Source organism: Narcine bancroftii, chromosome 2 (assembly GCF_036971445.1).
Source record: "Narcine bancroftii isolate sNarBan1 chromosome 2, sNarBan1.hap1, whole genome shotgun sequence".
NCBI lineage: Eukaryota > Metazoa > Chordata > Chondrichthyes > Torpediniformes > Narcinidae > Narcine > Narcine bancroftii.
Window position 1 is genome coordinate 201984489 of NC_091470.1, and position 25016 is coordinate 202009504.

At 42.8% G+C, this 25016-nt stretch overlaps 1 protein-coding gene across 4 annotated transcripts in view; it reads right to left on the reverse strand.

The window, feature by feature from the left end:
* LOC138755002 (misshapen-like kinase 1) overlaps positions 1-25016 on the reverse strand; it is a 406606-nt gene that overhangs the window by 375806 nt on the left and 5784 nt on the right. The window contains exon 1 of one of the 4 annotated variants that reach the window (XM_069920128.1): positions 13734-13758. The exons of the other annotated variants lie outside the window; for them this stretch is intronic. Within the exon in view, the coding sequence (XP_069776229.1) occupies positions 13734-13742 (9 nt within the window). The 5' untranslated portion in view covers positions 13743-13758. Of the gene's footprint in view, positions 1-13733; positions 13759-25016 lie in introns of those variants that run through there. 4 annotated transcript variants of the gene reach the window in all.

The following is a 25016-nucleotide window of genomic DNA, read 5'->3' on the forward strand; positions in this document are numbered from 1 at the left end:
CTGGCCACCATCATGTCAACCTCTACAGGAGAGTATCCTGGCTGGCTATATGAGTGTGGTATGGTTGCTGCAGAGAAAAGGTCCGGAGGTCAATGCACAAGACCATATAATGACGGAGAGGATCAATGGAGTCTCCCTTCCCCTCCCTCAATCAACCTGATCTACCGTGATCAATGTCTGAAGTCAATGAGGATCCCTTCCACCCTGCAGACAGCATCATTCAGTTGCTCCTGTCGGGGAAGAGATCCAGGAGGATCAGAGCCACCACCGCCAGGCTGAGGAACAGCTTCTTCCCAGTGAGGATGCTGAATGACCCAAGGAACCACTCACACTAACCCTCCGAGACTCTCGTATTCAAGAAACAAAATGGATTTGTATGTACGAGTTCTTGTCCTGCATATGTATGGTTTGCCAGTATGCGTTATATCTGGCTGTGAGTCTGTGAGCTTTGCACCGAGGACCAGAAAGAGCTGCTTCATTAGGTTGTACTTGTGCAATCAGATGACAATAAACTTGACTTGATTGTTTTGGCTTGGAGCATACGAGATGAACAAAACATTTCTGTCACCCACTGTTTCCCCCTGCTGCTAGCTCTTCTATTTTCAAAGTAAAATCTTGCAGATGCTGAAACAAAGTCAGACCATCGGACATCAACTGCAAGAAAAACAAGTGATAGTTCACTTTGATGTCTTTTCATTAAAAGCATTTCTAGCCATGTTTCTATTGCCATTTTACTCGGATTATTTTATTAACAGGAAGGCAGCAGCGATCATCAAGGACCCTCACCACCCAGCACGCTGTGTTCTCGCTGCTGCCATCAGGAAAGAGGTCTCGGTGCCACAAGACTCACACCCCCAGGTTCAGGAACCCCTCCACCATATGACTCCTCAATAACAAACTCAATCAGAGACTCATTTAAGGACTTGTACTTTGCTCATTATTTATTACTGAATATTTCTGTTCTCTGTTTGCCTACATTTATTCCTTCTCAATTAAAAAAAGAAAATATAATGCTACAAAAAAAAATCAAAGCAAAGAGAAAGAATTCCAAATCAGAGAGAAGACCATGCAGAAAAGCATGCATTTTGTTCATTTGATAAAGATTCAGAACCTATCTAGCTGCAAATAGGGCAATGGGATGCAAGTAAGTATGTCTTTTTTTTATTACAGTACTCTGGTTTTATTACACTAACACATCATCAGGATTTTCGAAACAAGTATTATCAGGTTCGAGCCTTACTTTTAGATAATCTTATTGAAGGAGGTAAGAAGGGATCTATATCTGAGATGTACGCTTTATTACAACAGAAAATGAATAAGCCGGATATTTATAAATCTAGGCTTAGGTGGGAAAGAGATTTGTTTATTTCTATTTCTCAGGACGATTGGATATGTGAAGATAAAATTAGTGAATGTAGGATATAGATTGGTTCATTATAATTTTATACATCAACTCTATTTAATTCCTGAGAAGTTAAAGAAATATGTTGATTTCTTCTGATTTATGTTTTAGATGCCACAAACAAGTTGGTTCTTTTCTTTTTAAACATTCTACTTGGTTGTGTGAGACAGTGAAACCTTTTTGGAATAGAATTATGGAATTTTTAGAGGGTTTATTTAAATTCAAAATTTTGCTTGACCCTTTGGTATTTTTATTGGGTTATATTAAAAAAATTGAGTCTGGAATTAAAATTAGATGTTTCAAAATGTGTTTTTGAGAGTGGCATTAGCTGTGGCACAAAAATATTTGGCTATTATTTGGGAAAATGAGCATTCAATGGTGGCATATGGAAATGAGATGAGATCTTATATTCCATTGGAAAAGATAACATATAATTTGCGTAATAATTATCCCTTTTTTGTTAAGGTGCTAAGCATCATGTTTCAGATTGATAGCGTCTCAGAGTTCTGAAGGAATGTTACTGTCACGGTCAATCCAGTTCAAGTTTATTGTCGTCTGATTGTACGTGTCACCTGATGAAAGAGCATTTTCCGTTCCTCGATGCAAAAACATGGAGCCACACAGCTAGACATAACACACACACAAACAATACATATGCAGGACAAGTATACATTTAAAAATAAAAAAAAATACTGTTTAGCAAATAGGAGAGTCCCAGAGGGTCAGTGTGAGCAGTTCCTTGGGTCATTCTGCTATCTCACTGCCCATGGGAAGAAGCTGTTCCTCAGCCTGGTGGTGCTGGCTCCCATATTACCTTTCCCGAAAGATGCTGTGTGCGGGGTGGTAGGGGTCCTCAATGCTACCTGATCTGAACAGTATGTCCAGCAGTGACATTTTGCTTGTGGGTAAATAAAACGTAGATGAGAGCACCTCAGAGAAAGACAATGCCGAGGGTTTGGATCAGTGCATGTTCAGGTCAGACAGATTGGAATGATGTCTCCAAACTTGTGTCCATTCAAGAGGAGCATAGCTAATCTATGTCAATGCCACTTTTCTCCATTAACACTAGATCGTGATTCCCTTGCTATCCTAAAAGTCATTAATCACTGATTTAAATATATTCAGCAACTAAATGTCCACAATCTGCTTGGGCAGGGAATTCCTTGGACTGGTTCTATTTCTGAATAGACAACTGGCCCAATGTTCTCTCTCATTTTTAGTAGTCAGTGTGCTTAAAAATCTTTTGTGCAAATTGTTTTCCTTTGACAAAAGTATGGGCAGACTGAATGCTTGTGCAAATGTAAACTTGAAGTTGTTTCAACATCATTTAGGCACAGCCTAATAAAACTGTACTGGCATGTTTTAAGACAAGTATGATTTCATTCTGCAAAGTAATGGATTTAATTATGATCTTATTCCATCTTTGAACTACTGTGCTCCATTTGTGCGCTGGTTGCAATATGCACATGCGCACAGCTTAGAGGGAACAATGGCCAACCCCTTCAGTACAATCCCAGTCAAATCACATCTCAGTTTCCTAAACTCTAGAGCACAAGGCCCAGCCTGCTTAATCTCTCCTCAGCAGACAATATTCTCCACTACTCTCTCACCTTACTTCCCAGCCATCAACGTAACGATCTATCGTCCTTGTTCCACAATGCCTGCAGGACGTTCCATGCTGACCACTGTCTGATGGACATGCTGACAGAAATATTCCACATATGGTAGGCAGTCAATGTCCAAGTAATTGGCACATTACAAAGCCAGACCCATCCTTCATACCACTGGGGGGGGGTCATAGAAACATAGAAGATAGGAGCAGGAATAGGTCATTCGACCCTTCGAGCCTGCTCCGCCATTCAATGAGATCATGGCTGATCTTAATACCTTGGCATGTAATGACACTTGCTGCTCATGTACAGTAAAACCCCTGCTATCTGGAAATCAAGCAACTGGCAAACAATAGAGGAAAATAAACAACAGAATGAATAATAATAAATAAAAAATATAAATAAAAGTTTAAATTGCAAAAGTAAATGCTGTCTGAAGTAACATAAACCTTTGGTGAAGATGATAGCAAATATTCAGTCAGCAGAGAGCCTTGGTCATATAAATAAAGTTGTGTGAAACAGCAATGGCATCTCCCAGGATGAAGAGCTGGTTGATGCCGCTCGCTTTTGGGGAGACTCTATTAAAATGTCTCCCTATCCCTGCTTAGTAAGAGACAGTACATTAAGAAGGATTTATCTATAAGCTTGGGGAAGGGGGGGGGGGGGGGGGTTAACCATCTATAATGTTATTGTTCAATGCAAGGACTATATAGTATTTTTGTTTTTTAAACTATTCATTCTTTATGCAGGTGTATTAGCTAGGCATTGTTAGAGTGAGCCTCAAGCAACTGGAAAACTCACTTATTCCCATAGATGTCGGTTACCGGGGGTTTTAATGCATTTTGTTTACAACCACAGCTTGATTCAGCCACACAATGGTGGTCATCAGGATGTGGGGGTGGGGGCACCAGGGACACTTTGACCCCCCCCCCCCCCCATCACATTGGGTCTTGTACACGGCAACCTGTCAGACCTGATTAATCTTGAATCCCCAGCAGAAAAACCAGAAGATGGCTTGGGTGACTGGCAGGGTAGAGGGCCATAGGAAAGGCCATGCTTGGAGCAGCAGAGAGCGCCTTGCAGCTGATGACCAGGCTCTTTCTTGCCCATTATTGAGAGGGAGTGCAACTCCCACGATCCCAGATTTTTTTTGCTTCATCTTGCCTGTCTGCTCCAGTGGACTTTTGTTACATGGCCTTAGCCCTTTCAGATCAGGTATTAGCAACCCAGAGACTTGCATACTTTAACCCTTTAGACTCTGAGTCCCAGTTTTCCGGAACTACCAACATCCTGGGTTTTCCAGCATTCTGGCTTGAACTGGTGTTTGTACTGGAAGTGCATCTTTGCAAAGGTTTGGGTAAAAACAGCTGCTTCACCACGTTACACAACAAAATAAAGTCCTGGAAGTAAAGGTAAGAACATTTAAAATTGTTTTTTTCATTATCTAGGACCATGTAGGGTATGAATAGGACAGTGACTGGCCAGATATAATGTGGCATCAGTGACTGAACAGATCAATCAACTCCAGTTTACCCATGGACTATATTATGAAAGATAAAAAATGGCTGGAGTCCAAAGGGTTAACATTCCATTCATGTTAAAACTCCTGGGTATGGGGGTCTTGGAATCTTTCCCACCTCTAGATGAGTGGTGAGTGGTCAGTTAATTAACTCAAAAAAGTACTCTCTCTGCTAAGGTTAACGAGCCCAAGCCAAACAAGATTTAGTCATTTAAATTGTACTTTGAAAAGAGACAAGGAAAATATTCTTGTCTTAAGCTAGTGGATCTCAACCTTTTTCTTTCCACTCACATCCCACTTTAAGTAATAGCTATTCCATCGGGGCTCTGATTAGTAAGGGGTTGCTTAAGGTGGGATCTGAGTGGGAAGGGATGGTTGAGGATCTATGCTCTAGACCCGATTGTTACTAAAATATTTTGCTTGAGAAAAATTGTAATTGGCCCATTTCCTTTGGAGCTCTAAAACCGTGCACATAACGAGTCCATGAGGGACGATTAAAACAATGGTTTTCACCCGGATCCCACCTTAAGCAATCCCTTATTAATCGCAGAGCACCAATGGCCTAGGGATGACTTAAAATGGTATGTGAGTGGAAAGAAAAAGGCTGGGAACCACTGGTTAAGCAAAACATTTAATTAGCTAATGAAGATTACGCATCTATAAAACAACAAAATGAGTGTACTTTGCTCAAAACCAGCATTCTACAGCAAAATGGAATCAATAAAAAATGATTTTTTAAATTCAATTCAGTGCCAAGTAAACATGGGTCCACAGCATAAAGCTCTGCCCAATTTACAGTAAAATCCCTGTTATCTGGCACCTTTGGGAATTAGTAGATGCTGGATAAGTGTACTTTCTGGTTGCTTGAGACTTAATTTTACAATGCCTAATACATCGGCATTAAGAATAAACAGTTGAAAAGACAAAAATACTATACTGTATTTACACTGATCAATATTCACCAGCATGAATATATGAATGTTATTTACATTATTTTCACTCATATTCTTTGAAAACATTTAACTGTCACTCTATCTGCAGGTTCCTCCCCCTTGATGGAGCTGCCCAAAAGACAAACAATGAGGTCATAGAAATTAAATCCCCCTTCACAAGTTTACAGATAAAGCCTCTGACAGGGGCGACACTTACTAAGCAGGAATAAGGAGATACTTTAAGAGAGTCATCCCAACAGCTCTTCATCCTGGGCGACACCATTACAGTTTCACACAACTTTATTCAAACAGCTGCTACGAGCAAAGCCCGACCAAGGCCCTCTGGTGGCTGGATATTTGCTCCCATCTTCACCAAAGGCTTGTGTCACTTCAGAGAACATTTACAATTTTAAACTTACATTTTCTTATCTATTGTTTTATTCTTATTTTAATTTTATTCATTTACTTTCCTTGATTTTTTTTGGCGGTTGCTTGAATTCCAGATACCAGTTTTACTGTACTGTATCAAGGATAACAGAATTTTGGAAATATTTATGACAGCTGTCCTTTGGGAATTGAGGAAAGCATTTTGTAGAGTGTAGTGGAAATGAATTAACCTAAAATCAATGTTATAATCCAGGGTCTTCTAGTCACTTGTACTCAAACAAGATGATGGGATCTAAACTTTAAAGTTGCAACCTGTATAAGTTAGTTGTTTGGATCAACGAGGATTCACACGGGGGTGAGAGGGAGACTGCAGCATCAGCTATTGTTTGGGTACTCTTTTCCCTTTTCCTCCTTTTATCCCTCCTTCTTAGAGGGAGAAGCACTTTTTGTGCAGGTACGTTAAACAGGATGACTCAATGCTTCTTGTTCCAAGTGCTGGGCATCAATGTTAAACTCTTCAGGGGTATTCACTCTTTTCTGTCCACCTCATGATCATTCTTCCACCCCATTCCCATTCTCAACCCACCACCCCCCATCTCTCCATAAAGATGCCACAATGGTATTCTGTCTGACATTCTCACATTCCCTGCCCATCTGATCTGTGATTCTTTCAACAGTGTGTCAAGGCTGGGGAGGTTGGTTTGGGACAGAACTTGTGAGTTTTGTCTAGCCACGTTATTCTGTACAGACAGGTCATGTGGAAGTGGTTAAGCTGTCTGGCGTGTCTGACATAACTGTCCATGTATCACAGGCATTGAGCAAGATGGAAATGACAACAGCACAATAAATGTACAGCTCAGTCTTTCAGCTGATTTTTTTTTTAAGTTTTCTTCATTGTCATGTACATAAATTTACAAAATTTGTTTACTTTCATTTGCCCGGTACCCCTACCAAGGGGAAGAGAAGCAAGAGTCCTTTCAGGGATTAACTGTGCATCCTTCTGAAGCCATTGCCTCCTGCACTACTCTAATCTCAATAGTCATACAGTCTCCTGTCCACTCAAGGAGTGAACCCAAGCACCAGGCATCCAAGTCATCCTCCTAAGCCCCTGGTTGCGAACCCCCAATATGTTTAGGAAGCTGTCAAAGCCCAAGGTCCTTCAGGAGTCCTGCTTGCCATCGGTGCCCTCACAGATTCTGATCCTGATACTTCTGAGTCTTCCAAAGGCAAAGCTGGCTTTTACTAACCTGTTGTTGCCTTCATCAGAATGTTGCCACAGATTGTCAGCTTACCGACTACTGAAAGCCTTTGACCATTCACCAGGATATTTGGCTCTGTAAATGGAGGGTTTGGTGCTGGGCTTCAGTTTTCTTTACACTAATTCAAGATTCCTTTATTTTCATGTAATAATACAGAACATGCAATATTACATGAAATTACCTTCCACCTGTCATCAGTCAGACAAAGGGATGCCATTAGTGTTGCTCGGCACCCCTTACAGTAAGAGAAAGTAAGAGAGTCCTTTCAGAGTTACTGTGTGTCTGTGGATTTGTCTCAAGTGCCCCTGCTTCCTGTTCGATCCATTGGCAATCCAAGCTCCAGGTCCAAACCTCCGACACGATCAGGAAGCCTTCAATATCCGAGGAATCCAGGAGCCCCTCTTGCCCTCAGCACCTTCTTGATCTCAGCTCCGATCCCTAGATCCTATGAACCAGTTTCCAGGAGCTTGAGCAGCGGATCCCTCGACCGCAGGCCGCCCACAGTCCTGTGTGGGTCTCTCACCCACACAGCCCCTGTCAGGGACTCTGCTGAGCACACTTTCACCACCACCTTGGCCACAGGCCCAACGGTCGCAGGATTTTGGTTTTAAATCACCATTGGCTACTTTAAAAGGCTGTTTAACACCTGTACAGAACTGCTGGCATTACGACTGGGCTGTTGAACTCTTCAGAGTAGCACTGTGTATGTGCTCTCCCAGGTCCCAACCAGTGGCAGCGCTGCCATTTTTTGAGAAGCCAAAGTTGCCATGGCCAAGCTTTCTTGCACATTAGCTTCCGAACTTGCAGTGAGTGCACAGGATTCAGCAAAGAGGAAGTCCCCAAAGGGAGTTTCTTGCACTTTGGTTTGGCTGAAAGTTTCCTCAGGTTGTAAAGAGGACAAGTCCTGCACCCAAGATTGATTCCATCTTCTTATCACACAGACAGCATTGCATAGTATGGGGGTGACGACATAGCCATTGCCGACCAGAAGTGGATGTGAGGGCTCTCTTTCATCCACTTCTCTGGCTATTATAGCCCTATGGACAGTTGTGACAACATTTTTCAAGGCAGCCTTACTTTGAAATGATCTTCCTTTAGCCTTCACGACAAGATTGACTGCGATTAAAAAGGTGAAGAACAGACTTGTTCTGAGCATGGCGTTGTCTTGCAGCAAAGATCACATCTACTATGTTACCTAGGTCAGCACAACATTGTGAGCCGAAAGGCCTGTTCTATGATGGAATGTTCATGTTTCCACTCTGTTCAGAGAAACTACACTGGCTTTCTACAAGTAGGCCTCCCTCAAGGGGGTAAGCTTAACAGGATTTAAATGGAGATTTTCCACAGCTGTTGGGAGTAAACCCTCTGTGATTATCCTCAATTGGAGGGTTCTCTTTGCGATGGCAGAGGTAATTGTGGGATCTTTACATTCCTGGGATGCTTGTTCCATAACACCTGAAGCAGCTCAGAAAGTTTAATCTTTGAAGACATTTGTTCGCATGTCATCTGCTGCTGGAGCCTTTTCCACATGATAATTGTGACTCGAACATTTAAACTTCCACCTGGTCTGGGGGATATTCAATGCTTAACCTGATATTAGCAGTGAAAGGAGGAATTTGCGTTCATACAACTTATTTTGAAGTAGTGCTTTTCATTATTGTTCAGTTTCCAAAGAAATGGGTTTTATTCCTAACACTGAACCCACATGGCCTTGTATATTTCTCACCACCTAGAACATTACAACATTCGGCCCTCCGTGTTGTGCCAACTTGTATTTCTTTGGCTTGGCTTCGCGGACGAAGATTAATGGAGGGGTAATATCCACGTCAGCTGCAGGCTCATTTGTGGCTGACAAGTCCGATGTGGGACAGGCAGACACGGTTGCAAGTGAAAATTGGTTGGTTGGGGTTGGGTGTTTGGTTTTTTTGTCAGTGAGGTGGGATCTGCAGTCTTCTTCAAAGGAGGTTGCTGCCCGCCGAACTGTGAGGCGCCAAGATGCACGGTTTGAGGCGATATCAGCCCACTGGCGGTGGTCAATGAGGCAGGCACCAAGAGATTTCTTTAGGCAGTCCTTGTACCTCTTCTTTGGTGCACCTCTGTCTCGATGGCCAGTGGAGAGCTCGCCATATAACATGATCTTGGGAAGGCGATGGTCCTCCATTCTGGAGATGTGACCTACCCAGTGCAGTTGGATATTCAGCAGTGTGGATTCGATGCTGTCGGCCTCTGCCATCTCGAGTACTTCGATGTTGGTGATGAAGTCGCTCCAATGAATGTTGAGGATGGAGCGGAGACAACGCTGGTGGAAGCGTTCTAGGAGCCGTAGGTGATGCCGGTAAAGGACCCATGATTTGGAGCCGAACTGAAGTGTGGGTATGACAACGGCTCTGTATACACTAATCTTTGTGAGGTTTTTCAGTTGGTTGTTTTTCCAGACTCTTTTGTGTAGTATTCCAAAGGCGCTATTTGCTTTGGCAAGTCTGTTGTCTATCTCATTGTCGATCCTTGCATCCGATGAAATGGTGCAGCCGAGATAGGTAAACTGGTTGACTGTTTTGAGTTTTGTGTGCCCGATGGAGATGTGGGGGGGCTGGTAGTCATGGTGGGGAGCTGGCTGATGGAGGACCTCAGTTTTCTTCAGGCTGACTTCCAGGCCAAACATTTTGGTAGTTTCCGCAAAACAGGACGTCAAGCGCTGAAGAGCTGGCTCTGAATGGGCAACTAAAGCAGCATCATCTGCAAAGAGTAGTTCACGGACAAGTTGCTCTTGTGTCTTGGTGTGAGCTTGCAGGCGCCTCAGATTGAAGAGACTGCCATCCGTGCGGTACCGGATGTAAACAGCTTCTTCATTGTTGAGGTAATTCATGGCTTGTTTCAGCATCATGCTGAAGAAGATTGAAAAGAGGGTTGGTGCGAGAACGCAGCCTTGCTTCACGCCATTGTTAATGGAGAAGGGTTCAGAGAGCTCATTGCTGTATCTGACCTGACCTTATTGGTTTTCGTGCAGTTGGATAACCATGTTGAGGAACTTTGGGGGGCATCCGAGGTGTTCTAGTATTTGCCAAAGCCCTTTCCTACTCACGGTGTCGAAGGCTTTGGTGAGGTCAACAAAGGTGATGTAGAGTCCTTTGTTTTGTTCTCTGCACTTTTCTTGGAGCTGTCTGAGGGCAAAGACCATGTCAGTAGTTCCTCTGTTTGCGCGAAAGCCGCACTGTGATTCTGGGAGAACATTTTCGGCGACACTAGGTATTATTCTACTTAGGAGAATCCTAGCGAAGATTTTACCTGCAATGGAGAGCAGCGTGATTCCCCTGTAGTTTGAGCAGTCTGATTTCTTGCCTTTGTTTTTGTATAGGGTGATGATGATGGCATCACGAAGGTACTGAGGCAGCTTTCCTTGGTCCCAGCAGAGCTTGAAAAACTCATGCAGTTTGGCATGCAGAGTTTTGCCACCAGCCTTCTAGATCTCTGGGGGGGATTGCTTTGCCACTTTTCAGTGGTTCAATTGCCTTATATGTCTCTTCCCGGGTGAGGACCTCATCCAGCTCTAGCCTTAAGGGCTGTTGAGGGAATTGGAGCAGGACGGATTCTTGGACTGAGCGGTTGGCACTGAAAAGAGATTGAAAGTGTTCTGACCATCGGTTGAGGATGGAGACCTTGTTGCTGAGGAGGACTTTGCCGTCTGAGCTGCATAGCGGGCTTTGGACTTGGGGTGAGGGGCCGTACACAGCCTTTAGAGCCTCGTAAAAACCCCTGAAGTCGCCAATGTCCGCGCTGAGCTGGGTTCGTTTGGCGAGGCTAGTCCACCACTCATTTTGGATCTCCCGGAATTTGCGTTGAAGATGGCTGCATGCGCAACGGAAGGCTCGTTTCTTCTCTGGCCAGGACGGCTTTGCAAGGTGAGCCTGGTGGGCAGCTCGCTTCTTTGCCAGCAGCTCCTGGATTTCCTGGTTGTTTTCGTCGAACCAGTCCTTGTATTTCCAACTTGAATATTCCTACCAAAAAAAAGAAAAATGTACTAATCTCTTCCTACCTTGTATCCTTCTGTTTTACTTTCATCCATGTGCTTGTCCAAAAGTCTCTTAAATGCCCCCAATCTTTCCGTCTCCACCACCACCCTTGGCAAGACATTCCAGGCACCCACAACTCTAAAAAAAACTTACCCCTGATGTCTCCCCAAAACTTTACTCTCGTCATTTTGTAGAGCTGTCCCCTGGTATTTGCTATTCCTGCCCTTGGGAAAAGGCACTGGCTGTCCAACCCATCTAGGCCTCTCAGAATCTAGTATACCTCTTACAAGCTGAATGATCTCCTGTAGTTCTTTATGCAAAGCAAGCAGCTAAAAACAGGATTACGATCATGTACTGCAGGATTATGTGGATTGTAAACAGAAGGAACAGCAGAATCTAAGTGATCTTTCAACAGACCAAATCAAAGCTTTGCAGCCGTGTCACATCCAATCGTGCACGAGGGTAAACAGATAAAGCAGGAAAGAACATTAATTTTTCAAATCACAGTAATTATCCCATAATGGCAGTAGACAAAAGCCAAAATAGTCTCAATCATCTTCCACCAGCAAGTGTCAAGTGTATAATCCATGTGATGGTTGGTCTTCAGCTGATTTTTTCCATGTTCCACAATCTCAAGAGTAGAGCTGAACAAAGTAGATTTGAGCTCCAGAATTATTTATAATAGTTCTAGTAATGCTCCAAGAATGGCATCTAACCTACAATGCAGAAATCTGCCTAGCCACAAAAAGGCAGGACTACTTCAATCAAGCACCCAACTCCACATTCATTACAGCAATTAAAATGTCTCCCAGTGTTGCTCTTACCAATAACCTTTTCAAACCAAAATGATACATTGAAACCCCTGGTATCCAGCACCTATTGGGGATTGGTAGGTGCCAGGAAAGTGTATTTTCTGGTTGCTTGAGACTCACTCTTGCAATGCCTAACTAATACACCTGCATTATGAATAAAGAGTTTGAAAGACAAAAATATTAGACTGTACATTCTCTGAACAAACTTCACCTGCATGAATACATAAACTTTAAAGCATTTTACTTTATTTTCAGTCACATTCTTTGAAAACATTTAACTGTCGCTGCATCTGCAGGTTTCAATAGACAATAGACAATAGGAGCTGGAGTAGGCCCTTCGGCCCGTCGAGCCAGCACCACCATTTTACAGATCATGGCTGATCACTACCATCATGGAACCATCCAAAAGATGAACATTATAATTAACACCCTCTTCTCCCAAGTTGACAGATAAAGCCTCTGACCAGGGCGACACTTACTAAACAGGGATAAGGAGACACTTTAAGAGAGTCGCCCCAACGGCAAAAACCAATTCTTCATCCTGGGCAATGCCATCGCTGTTTCACACAACTTATTCAAACAGCTGCCACGAGCAAAGCCCGACCACGGCACTCCGCTGGCTGAATATTTGCTCCTATCCCATCATCAAAGGTTTATGTGTTACTTTAGAGAACATTTTTATAATTTTAAACTTGCATTTTTTTTTACCTATTTTATTCCTTTTTTTAATTTTAATTTTTAAAAATTTATTTTCCTGTTTTTTTTGACTGATTGCTTAAATTCCGGATACCAGAGGTTTTACTATACAATTGGAGGCTTCATTGAAATTAAAATATCAACTCCAGAGGCAAAGTCAATCTTAAGACATAGTTGACCTGGAATTTTGCTGAGTCCAAGCAAATCAGGGAGAGAAAACGCCACTGGGTGTAATCATGTTTAAAGTAGTTCCCTTCACTGCAGGATCTTTTTTGAGTACAAGATTAAAGGTACCTTTTTCCAGTTATATAGAGTTTTCACTCCAATTCTACAAGGCTCCATTGAGACCATCCCAGAATAGTGCACACAGGTCTGGACTCCAAGCAAAGAAATACCCAATTAAGGGAGTGCAATGAAAGTTGACTATGTTTATTCATGACACACGAAGGTCTGCAGACGTGATGATTTTAGCAAAACCACAAATGCTGAAGGAACTCAGCCAGTCTGGCAGCGCCCATAGGAGATGTATAACCAACATTTCAGGCCTGAGACAAAGGCTCAGGGCCAAAATGTCAGTTACAGTCTTGTGCCATTTAATTCCCACGATATGTTCTGTGAAATAGGACGCTATGCGATCTCCATATTATATCCACGTTTCACTTTGCACTTTAATTCAAACAAGCCAATCAATCTAGTGTTCTGTCTTTGAAAATTCGAGCAATTGACTAGCTATATATTTTGCTTTACTAAGTAATCTTCAACCAACACAGTGAAAAACACTCCTCTCTAAAAACACATCTTCTCCGCTTATTAGTTAATCTAGTACATACTGTCATTGCATGAGTTTTTAAAAAATGAGTTAGATTCAGCTAATATGGTGGCACAATTTCAATCAGTTATATAATGGTAAAATGGCAAAGTAGTGGATTCTGTAAAGCTCCTGAAGAAGGTTACCGGTCAGTGGGTGGGTTTATCAATAAAATTTCCTGCTGCATGTGTGTTAACCTATAGTGTGACAGAGCCTAACTCTTTCAAAGACAGACTAACGCCTGCAGGACAAATGTTACAATACCAGCACTGTAATAACAAGTGCAGGAAATACTCACCAATACCATCAATTCAAGGTTTAGGGCTAGAATCCTTCTTGGGACCACGGACAGATATCCTGTTGGATGTTGCCCGAAAGGACATTATGCATGACTGTACATATCTTTACCTCCAATGGACATTGTTTGACTGGCTGAGTTAGTTCTTCCAGCATTTATGTGTTTTCACTGTTTATTCGTGGCACTGGGCTTGGCCAAATGCCATGAATTTAGTGTTCCAAAACTCCGATCCGGTCTGATAGTACAGATGCTCTGCCATTCAATCAAGAGCTGATCCATTCTCCAACTCAGTCCCATTCCCCAGCCTTCTCCCTATAATATCTGACACCCTGACTAATCATGAATCTATAATCTCTGCCTTAAATACACCCAATGATTTGGCCTCCTCAATTGCCAATGGCAACAAATTCTACAGATTCTCCACCCTCTGGCTAAAGAAACTCCTCCCCATCTCTGTTCTAAGCAGACACCCTTCAATCCTGAAGTTGTTCCTTCTTGTCCTAGACTCTCCCATTATGGGGAATCAACCTTTCTCCTCTGTCCATTCCTTTCAACAATCCAAATGTTTCAATGAGATTTCCCCTCCCCCCCCAACCATTCTCCTAAATTCCAACAAGTACAGGCCAAGAGCCGTCAAGCACTCCTCATATGATAATCCTTTCATTCCCAGAATATTCCTAGTGACCCTCCTGTGAACCCTCTCCAACTTCAGCACATCTTTTCTTAAATGAAGATCCCAAAACTGCTCACAGTGCTCCAAGTGAGGTCACACCAGTGCCTTACAAAGCTTCAACATTCAAGGGCTCCCACGACCCTTTAAATCTGCGGGAATTTCAATTCCACCCCCCCACCCCGCCCCCCATTTAGAAGAGTCTGTTTATTTCTTCTACCAAGTACATGACTGTCTACTTTCCAACACTATTTCATTTGCCACTTCCCTGACATCCCGAGTCAACAAGCTCGCTGAAAAATAGCCTAATTTTTCCACTACTTCCATTCATTAATCAATCCACATTGGCTCAAATGTGACTCCCAATCCAGTGTTGTGATTGATTTTAACAATGCCATATCATAAAGGTCTGAACACAATATCATCAGACTATTTATTGCTCAAGTTATAATCACACACAAAGAAACCGGTTTGTCAAACAGGATTCCTTTTTTTAAGCCCATGCTGGCTCTGCCCAACACCATTGTTTTTTTAAAAAAATGCCTTGCCAGCACTTCCTGAAAAACAGACGAGAATTTTTCCCACTGATGTCTGAAGTTCCATTTCCTCTGTCTCTCCTTTCTTTAAAAGCAGGGCTTGGGAACGTAGAAATTATGCCCATTACTCACTTCTTGTAGATAGAGAGAGTAAAACAAGCAATGTTTTTGAGAGCTCTAACGAAGCAGAATTAAACACAAGTTTCCCCGAGTATTCCCAAAGCTCGTGTTACAACAAGCCTCTACACACAGTTGCCACACCACGATGCACAATGACATGTGCTTTCAAACTGGGCTTTGCTGCAATTGCAAAAACGCACTGGTTACTGTCTGGAATAAATGACCATTTTGCGTGGACACTTCCACACTGGTCCTTGCTCAGCTCTTCAGATGCAAAGTGAAATGATATTTTTTTTACACCATCTCTTTTCTTGCTGCTGTTATTAGGAAAGGGGTATTCCTCTGGAATGGATCCATGGGTAAAGCCTTACAGTACGAAAACCGGGGAATGGAGTAAATGCCACCCTTAAAAACCAGGACACCACACAGGAGAAAAAAATTACATGCTAGAAAATTGATGGATCCACATCTAAAACATCATTTCCTCCACCAATTTCTAGCTAGGATCTGAATGCACTTGCCTCACCCTCAATATGCTCACTCTTCACAAGGAAAAATGTCTGCTTCTCATCTCAACTTGGGACACCAGCCTGGTGTCTCTTGTGCTCAAGACAAGTTTTAAATAGTTTGCTTTGTTTAATAAACTCTCCTATTTTACAGCACATCTGCAGCTTTTACTTCCCCAACAAGAGATAATAAACATCCTTTGAAAGGCCCTGACCAAAAAAAAAATCAGGGATTCCATAATACATGGGGACAGCTACATTTCCAGCAGCACCTTTGATGCCCTCAAGTTACTTTAAAAGTAGTAATACTTCATTTGTCAGGAGGTTGCTCAGGAACACTCCCTGCAAACTCATTGGCAAAGGAGTGAAGCAGTGACTTGCACCCTTATGCTCAGAGGATGAATCCCAAAACAGAGAAAGGGATGGGCTGTGTGTGAAACATTTAGGTGACTTGAGTAGTCAGTATTGCAACATAGAAATAGTCCTTTCAGCCCACCTAATGTGACTAATCCCATTTAACTATACCAACTCCACCCACAACTTCTTACCCATTAGTCTGCACTTCTCCCCTCCACACCTTTTTTCATTTAGGCACCTACCTGCTTTTTTGCTCATGGTTTTATGAAGGGCTCAGGCCTGAAACGTTGGTCACCCTTCAATTCTTATGCATGGTGCGTGACATACGGAGTTTATGCAAGACTTTTATGTATTGCACTCCATAAAGTACCTGCCCAGATGACTCTTGAATGTAGAAACTAAAGTTTCAAAAAAAAGTGGCAGGAAGAGAATCTGCATGACTGAAAAATGTTCCAAATTGATTGGCATGATGGACAAAACATTCACATACTGTGGAGAGCATTCTGGCCAGTTGCATTGCTGCTTGGTAAGGAAGCACCATCACTCAGGACAAAAAACTCCAGAGCATTGTTAACACAGCCTGCGACACCATGGGCACCAGACTTCACTCCAGAGGACATCTACAAGGTGATGTCTTTAAAAAAAAACAGCCTCTATCCTCAGAAATCCCCACCACCTAGGCCATGCCCTCTTCACTCAGCTACCATCAGGAAGGTGGTACAGGAGCCTGAAGACGAGCACTCAGTGGCACAAGGACAGCTTCTTTCCTGCTGCCATCAGATTGCTGAATGAATAATGAACCAAACACGCTGCCTTACTTTGACATTTTCTATTTCTTGCATTATTTTTATTTATTTTGTAAGGTGGTTTATATAAATGTTTTGCTGCCGTGAAACAACAAATTTCGTAACATATTCATGACAATAAATTCTGATTCTGAATTTAATTTAAATTTAGACATACAGCAAGGTAACAGGCCCTTCCAGATCACAACCCCATGCCACCCAATTAACCTGCAATCCTGATATGATTTGAAGGGTGGGAGGAAGAAACCCCTGCAGACAGAGGGAGAACATACAGACTCCTTACAGATGGCACCAGATTCAAACACCAGTCGCTGGCGCTGCAAGAGTGCTGCTCTAACTGCTATGCTAACCGGGGCACTCAACGGCAGAGTTCTCTAACCTGGCCCATTTCCTCTTCATCAATGCCCTTATGATATGCAACATTCCCTGATGGGTCTACAAAGTCAGTGCACAACACTCTGAGCCAGTCTCAAAAATTCCAATATTGCACATCTTTTCCAGACGGTCAGAGCAAATGCTTCAATGGCATTTTCACGGAATCTTTGATTTATAATAGCTTAAAATAGAGGAGCATTTTTGCAACTTTCTCAGAATCTCACATGGCAGACTAGTTAGTGCATGAAGAATAAAAGCTCACAGATCAAACACCATATGAAATTACTCCTCAAATCTCCATTCCCTTCAAATGGGTTATTATTTTTCCCTAGTCAAAGAGACCTAATAGTTCATGTTTCAAACAAATTTCTTGCGCAAGGGGCTCCTTGTGCCCACTGTAGCGTAGATCCAAAGAATGCTGGAGAGGCATACCAGGTCAGGCAGCATCCATGGAGTGAAAGGAACAGTCAGCATCTTGGATCAGGGCCTTTTATTTTGTGTGGTATCTGTCCTGCAAATTCAAGGTCAGGAACTATCGGATTGCCATGGAACAAATTTCTGAAATAGCTACTAAGAGCACCTTCACTAGTAAATTCACATTCTAATTAACATCCAAACCCATGTAATTCTTGGGCATGAAGAAATGAATTTTGGGGAACTTGTTTGGGCTGATGTTCATTGTATTTTGCTACATTGATGAATTGATCAACTGTCTGTATCCGAGTATAACGTACGGGCTGCCTTAACATAACAATTTACAGCACGGAAACAGGCCATTAGGCCCTTCTAGTCCGCACCAAACCAAACACCCCTCTCTAGTCCCACCTCCCTGCACAATGCCCATAACCCTCCATCTTCTTCTCATCCATATACCTGTCCAACCTTTTCTTAAATAATACAATTGACTCCGCCGCCACTATTTCTCCCGGAAGATCATTCCACACGGCTACCACTCTCTGAGTAAAGAAGTTCCCCCTCATGTTACCTCTAAACCTCTGCCCCTTAATTCTTAACTCATGTCCTCTTGTTTTAATCTTTCCTCCTCTTAACGGAAATAGTCTATCCACATCCATTCTGTCTATCCCTTTCATAATCTTAAATACTTCTATCAAATCCCCTCTCAACCTTCTACGCTCCAAAGAATAAAGACCTAATCTGTCCAATCTCTCCCTATACTCTAGATGCTTAAACCCAGGTAACATTCTGGTAAACCTTCTCTGCACTCTCTCCACTCTGTTTATATCCTTCCTATAATTAGGCGACCAGAACTGCACACAGAACTCCAAATTAGGCCGCACCAACATCTTATACAGTCTCAACATCACCTCCCAACTCCTATATTCCATGCAATGATTGATAAAGGCCAGCATACTAAAAGCCTTCTTCACCACCCTATTCACGTGAGTTTCTACCTTCAGGGAACGATGTACCGTTACTCCTAAATCTTTCTGCTCTTCTGTATTCATCAATGCTCTCCCATTTACCACGTATGTCCTGTTCTGATTCTTCTTACCAAAATGAAGCATCTCACACTTATCAGCATTAAATTCCATCTGCCATTTTTCAGCCCACTTTTCTAAGCAGCCCAAATCCCTCTGCAATCCTTGAAAACCTTCTTCATTATCCACTATTCCACCTATCTTAGTATCGTCTGCATATTTACTAATCCAATTTACCACCCCATCATCTAGATCATTAATGTATATAACGAACAACAATGGGCCCAATACAGATCCTTGAGGCACACCACTGGTCACCGGCCTCCAACCTGACAGACAATTATCCACTACCACTCTCTGGCCTCTCCCTTTCAGCCAATGTTCAATCCATTTGACTATCTCAAAATTTATACCTAAAGACTGCACCTTCTTAACTAACCTTCCATGTGGTACCTTATCGAAGGCCTTTCTGAAGTCCATATAGACAACATCCACTGCGCTACCCTCATCCACATTCCTAGTCACCTCTTCAAAAAATTCAATCAGATTGGTCAAACATGACCTTCCTCCCACAAATCCATGTTGAGTGCTCCTGATCAGACCCTGTCTATCCAGATGTTTATAAGTACTATCTCTAAGAATTTTCTCCATTAATTTACCTACCAGACATCAAACTTACAGGCCGATAGTTGCCAGGCTTCCTCCTTGAACCCTTTTTAAATAATGGAACCACATGCGCAATGCGCCAATCCTCTGGCACTATCCCCATATCTAATGACATTTGGAAAATTACTGCCAGAGCCTCTGCTATTTCCTCCTTCACTTCTCTCAATGTCCTGGGGAAGATCCCGTCTGGTCCCGGAGACTTATCCACCTTTATATTCTTCAAAAGCCCTAAAACTACATCTTTTGTAATCTCTATATTCCCCATATTTACCCAATTTGCTTTTTTTATCTCACATCTCCCAATATCCTTCTCCTTAGTGAATACCAAAGAAAAGAAACTGTTCAATATCTCCCCCATTTCTCTAGGCTCCACACACAGTTTTCCGCTCTGATTCTCTAAGGGACCAATTTTGTCTCTAGCTTTTCTTTTACCATTAACATATTTGTAGAACTCTTTTGGATTAGTTTTCACCCTGCTTGCCATAGTTTCCTCGTACCTTCTTTTAGCTTTCCTAATTCCTCTCTTAAGATTCCTCTTACATTCAATGTATCTTTCAAACATCCCCTTAACTCCATGCTTCTTATATCTAATGTATGCCTTCAGGAGAGTGAATCCAAGGAAAGCATTTGGTCCGGACGGAGAACCCGGCCAAGTATTAAAAATCTGCACTGACCAACTTGCCAATGTTTTCAGACACCTTCAACATCTCACTCACCATTGAGAAATCTACGGGGAGGGCTGCCGTTGGAGTGCAGCAGCAATCATTAAGGACCCTCACCACCCAGCACATGCTCTGTTCTCGCAGCTGCCAGCAGGAAAGGTCTCAGGGGCCACAAGACTCGCCCCTCCAGTTTCAGGAACAGCTGCTCCCTCTCCACCATCAGACTCCTCAACGACAAACTCAATCAGGGACTCATTTAAGGACTCTTACTTGTGTACTTTATTGATTTTTTTCCTCTGTATTGCACAGCTTATTTACATTTATTTGTTTACACATGTGCATTGTGCACAGTTGATTTTGCATCGTCAATAAATGGTAATTCTGCCTCACCTGCAGTAAAAAGAATCTCAGGTTGTATGTGCTATCATGTAGCTTACTCTGACAATATATCTGAAATTTGAAAATGGGTAGTATGGTTCGCCACACTGTTAACAGTGCTAGCAACCAGGTTTAGAATCTGGCACTGTCTGCAAGGAGTTTATACATTCTGCCTGTGTGGGTTTCCTCCCACCCTTCAGGGGTTGTAGGTTAATTAGGGCAGCACATGCTTGGGGCCAGAAGTGCCCTGTTCCTACGCTGTATGTCAAAATATTTTTAAAATCTAGCTCTTGAAAGATGGCATTAAAATTAACTCAAAGTACAAGATGCCCATAATTAATCCCCACTATGGATTTCATCTATAAAATGGGATGAAAATTCTGTAAGGAAAAGATTCCGAAAACATCAGAAAATATTTTATCATTCTGCATTGTTAATATCACACAACAGCATAACCTACGCAGTCAGTAAACAATATCAGATAACTCAACAAAATCTACAGACATTTTGGCATAAAAATTTTAAAAATAAGTTGAAACATTCCAAGTACATACGTCTAGTTGCTCAACATAAGTCAATTCATACATTACATTGGACATGTTTCCTTCAGAACAGAGAATGGAGCCGAAACTCAACCAAAGTTCAAGGTACAGATTTATAATCAGAGAATATAAATGACATCACATGCAAACCTAACTCTTTTTTCTGCGCCCAGGCAGAACTCACATTTATCAATAAGGCAAAGTACTGTACAAACGAGAAATGTAAACAAACTGTGCAATAGAGAAAAAATATATTCAATAATAAATAACCCTAATGTTCGTTGGGGGTCTGATGGGGGTGTGAGTCTTGTGGCTCCCGAGGACCTCTTTCCTGATGGCAGCAGTGAGAACAGAGCGTGTGCTGGTTGGTGAAGCTCCTTGATGATTGCTGCTGCTCTCCGACGGCAGCATCCCCCATAGATGGTCTCGATGGTGGGGAGGGTTTTGCCTGTGATGTCCTGGGCTGTGTCCACTACCTTTCGCAGGGCTTTACACTCAGGGGGTATTAGTGTCCCCCATACCAGACTGTGATGCAGCCATTGGCCAGGATTTTCAAATGCCATACCAAACCTCCACAAACTCCTGAGGAAGTCGAGGTGCTGACATGCTTTCTTTACGATGACATTCGTGTGCTGGTTCCAGAAAGGGTCCTACAAAATAGTGACCCTCGCCACTTCTGATCCCCAATGATCACTGTAGTGTACACCTCTAGTTTTCCCTTCTTTAAGTCAACAATCAGTACCTTTATTTTGTTGACATTGAGTACAACACATCACCACCTTTTATACTACCCTTTACCGCGATATCGTCAACAAATCTGTATATGGTGCTGCTGCTGTACCTAGCCACACAGTTATAGGTGTAAACCGAGTAGAGCAGGGGGTTAATAATGAGGTGCTCTGGTACTGATGGAGATTGTGGATGAGATGTTTTTGCCAATCTGCATTAATTGGAGTCTGGAGGTGAGAAAATCCAGGATCCAATTACAAGGTGGGGTATTGATATCCAAGGCTTGGAGTTTGCTCATCGGTTTTGATGAAGATGACGGAGTTGAATGGTGATAAAGAGCATCCTGATGTATGCTTCTTTGCTGCCATGGTGAGCTAGGGCTTTGTGTGGAGCAAGTAAGATGGCATTTGTCGTAGGGCTGCTGCTGTGATAGGCAAATTGGAAAGGATCCATGTCGCCACTCAGTCTCTCAAAACACTTCGAAAAACAACACTGGCGATCAACGGTGACTTTCTACAGGCTGTAGAATTAAAGATGCTTGATCGCCACAAAAATAAAAATAATTCTTCCAAATTTTTGAAAGATCACAGAAATGTGAAATACATTTTGCTAAAGGGCTCTCCAAAAAGCAGTTTGATTTAGACCAGGGGTTCTCAACCTTTTTCTTTCCACTCATATTCACTTTAAGTCATCCCAACGCCATCAATGCTCTGTGATTAGTCAGGGGTTGCTTAAGGTGGGATGTGAGTGGGAAGGAAAGGATGAGATCACCACTCGAGACCCAATTGTTACTGAAATATTTTGCTTGAGAAAAATTGTCATTGGCCCATTTCCTTTGGAGTTATGAAACTGTACACAGAATGAGTCAATTATGTAGGATTAAAACAGTGATTTTCAAACTTTTTCTTCCCACCCAGATACCAATGCCTTACTAATCACAGCACCTATGGCATAGGGATTACTTAAAGTAGTACATGAAAGGAAAGAAAAAGGTTGAGAACCACTGATTTAGAACTTTGGTAATCAGACCCGGGATACAGTCCTTGAAGATATCCACATTCTCTGGGCAAACTAGAATTAGATGTACATAAAAATCCCATGTAACAACCAAATCCTGGCCTAGGTCAATGCAGCACAAAGATGAAATTGGTTTCAACCAATTGAAGGAAACGTCTCATGACCGAAACCATCTATTGCACAAATGTCACTCCTCCCGCCCCCCCCCCCCCCCCCACCCCACCAGATAATCATCCTTTCCTGCTTGTATCATTGGCCAGCTCTGACACAAGGTCATCAAGTAACAAACAACATTTCTCTCCATCCACAAATGCAGCCTGATCCACGCATTTCACGTTTCCAGCCAGTGCAGTGCTTGGCTCAGTCCATCTTCATACATAAAGTTATTGGAGGAACTCAGCAGGTGACATGGTTAGCGTAGCAGTTAGCACAATGCTGTTATGGTGCCAGGGTTCGAATCGGTGCTGTCTGTAAGGAGTTTGTATGTTCTCCCCATGTCTGCACGGGGAGAGACCTATCATTCAAAGATGTATGGAGGTTGTAAGTCAATTGGGTGTAAATGAGCTGCACAGGCCCATGGGCCTAAGGGGCCTATTTCTGTGCCACCAGTCTGTGCGTATGTCAAGCAGCGTCCATGTGAAGTGCTTTCTTTCAGTTCATTCTGTTTACATCTCCTCCCAAGAGATCAGCAACAGTTAATTGTCCCAGCATACTGCCACTTGTGTGACTGTCTACCAGAGGTCCCATGCAGTCCTCCAATTTATACCTTGCATATACCTCAACCACTATCCCACCAAGACCACCCATTAAATTGGAGGAACAACATTTGATTTTCCGTCTGGGCGCTCTCCAACCGGATAGACTTCTCCAGTTTATTCAGCATGGTAACAGGCCATTTTTCAGCCCATGAGTCCATGCCGCCCAAGTTAATTAACCTGCATCCCAGCTATGTTTTTTGAACGATGGGAAGAAACTGGAGCCCCTGGAGAAAACCCGCAGACATGGGGAGAATGTACAAATCCAATCAGGTCCAAATCGCTGGCGCTGTCAAGGCATTGTGCTAACCGCTAAGCCAAATGTGCTCTGCTAGCCTACTTTGTTCTCATTGCCTTCCCCATCACTGTCTTCTTTCCTCCAGCTCCCACCCCCTTCCCTTTTCATTCAGAGGCATCCCTCCTCCCTTATCCACCTCCTGCCTTTGGACCTTGTTCCTCCCCCAGCCCTCGCCTCCCCACCCTTATCCACCTCCTGCCTTTGGGACCTTGTTCCTTCACCAGCCCACGCCCCCCCACCTTTATCCACACTCCCGGTGGGACCTTGTTTGGGACCTTGTTCCTCCCCCGGCCCTCCCTACCACTCCCCCCAACCTTATCCACCTCCTGCCTTTGGGACCTTGTTCCTTCCCCGGCCCTCCCCCCTCCACTTTGTTCAAGCACCTGCTGACATTTTTTCATCCTTATTGAAGGGCTCAAACCTGAAAAGTTGGTTTGCTATATCTTTGCTAGATAAAGCACACTGTTTGACCAGCTGAATCTCTTCAGCATTGTGTTTTTACTTTAACCACGGTCTCTGCAAACTCGAGTTTTATTCCTACTCACCTTAACCTTCCACGGCTGCACTTCCAGCTGCTGAGACCTAAAATCACATGCAAATTGGAGGAACAACACCTCATCTTCCAACTGGGAATCAACCAGATGGCATTAACATCGACTTCTCTGGTTTGCGTTCAACCCCCCACCCTCCTTCTTCCCCTGTCAACTTTCCCATAGCTCTGTCTCTCTCTCCCCCTTTCAGAGCCAAAATCAATACTCACCTTTCCTCTTCTCATATCCAACTTATGCCTTTTGTTGGTCTTAATTCGTCCCCTACCGCTCTTCAGCCTTTGGTCTGAAATCTTCCTGTTCTTTGCTTATACCTTGAAGAAGGGCCCAGGTCCAAAACATCAGTAATAAATCTTTACTTCGTATGCTGCGAGACCGGCTGAGTTCCTCCTGCATTTTTATCCCAAATCAGCAATTTCTTCTTCGCCTGACTAAACATATTTAAGGGCTACCGCAAAAAGATCATCAAGTTCATCGTCGTCGTGAGTGGTTTGGAGTCAAATTTTTTCTGAAAGCAAATTGTTTGGTTCTTTTGCAATGTTATGATATAGACATCATGGTACATGCACGACGACGACAACTTTTTTTTTAAACTAGTTATCTTCCAGCATCAAGATTCCAACACCTGCAACTCCTGTTTGTCAACCTTATCCATTGTACTTATATCATGTACGTTCAATCAAATTATAATTACCAGCACAAAAAACAATGTGTTGAAGCAATTATAACAAACATCTGGAACTTCACAGAGACCACACAAGAAAGTGCAATGAGGCCAAGATCAGATCAGTTACCTTATTGAATGGAATAAGCTCGAGAAAGGCCTACACCTACTGATTTTTAAGGTTCTTTACATAATATTCAAATTGAGAAATTTGT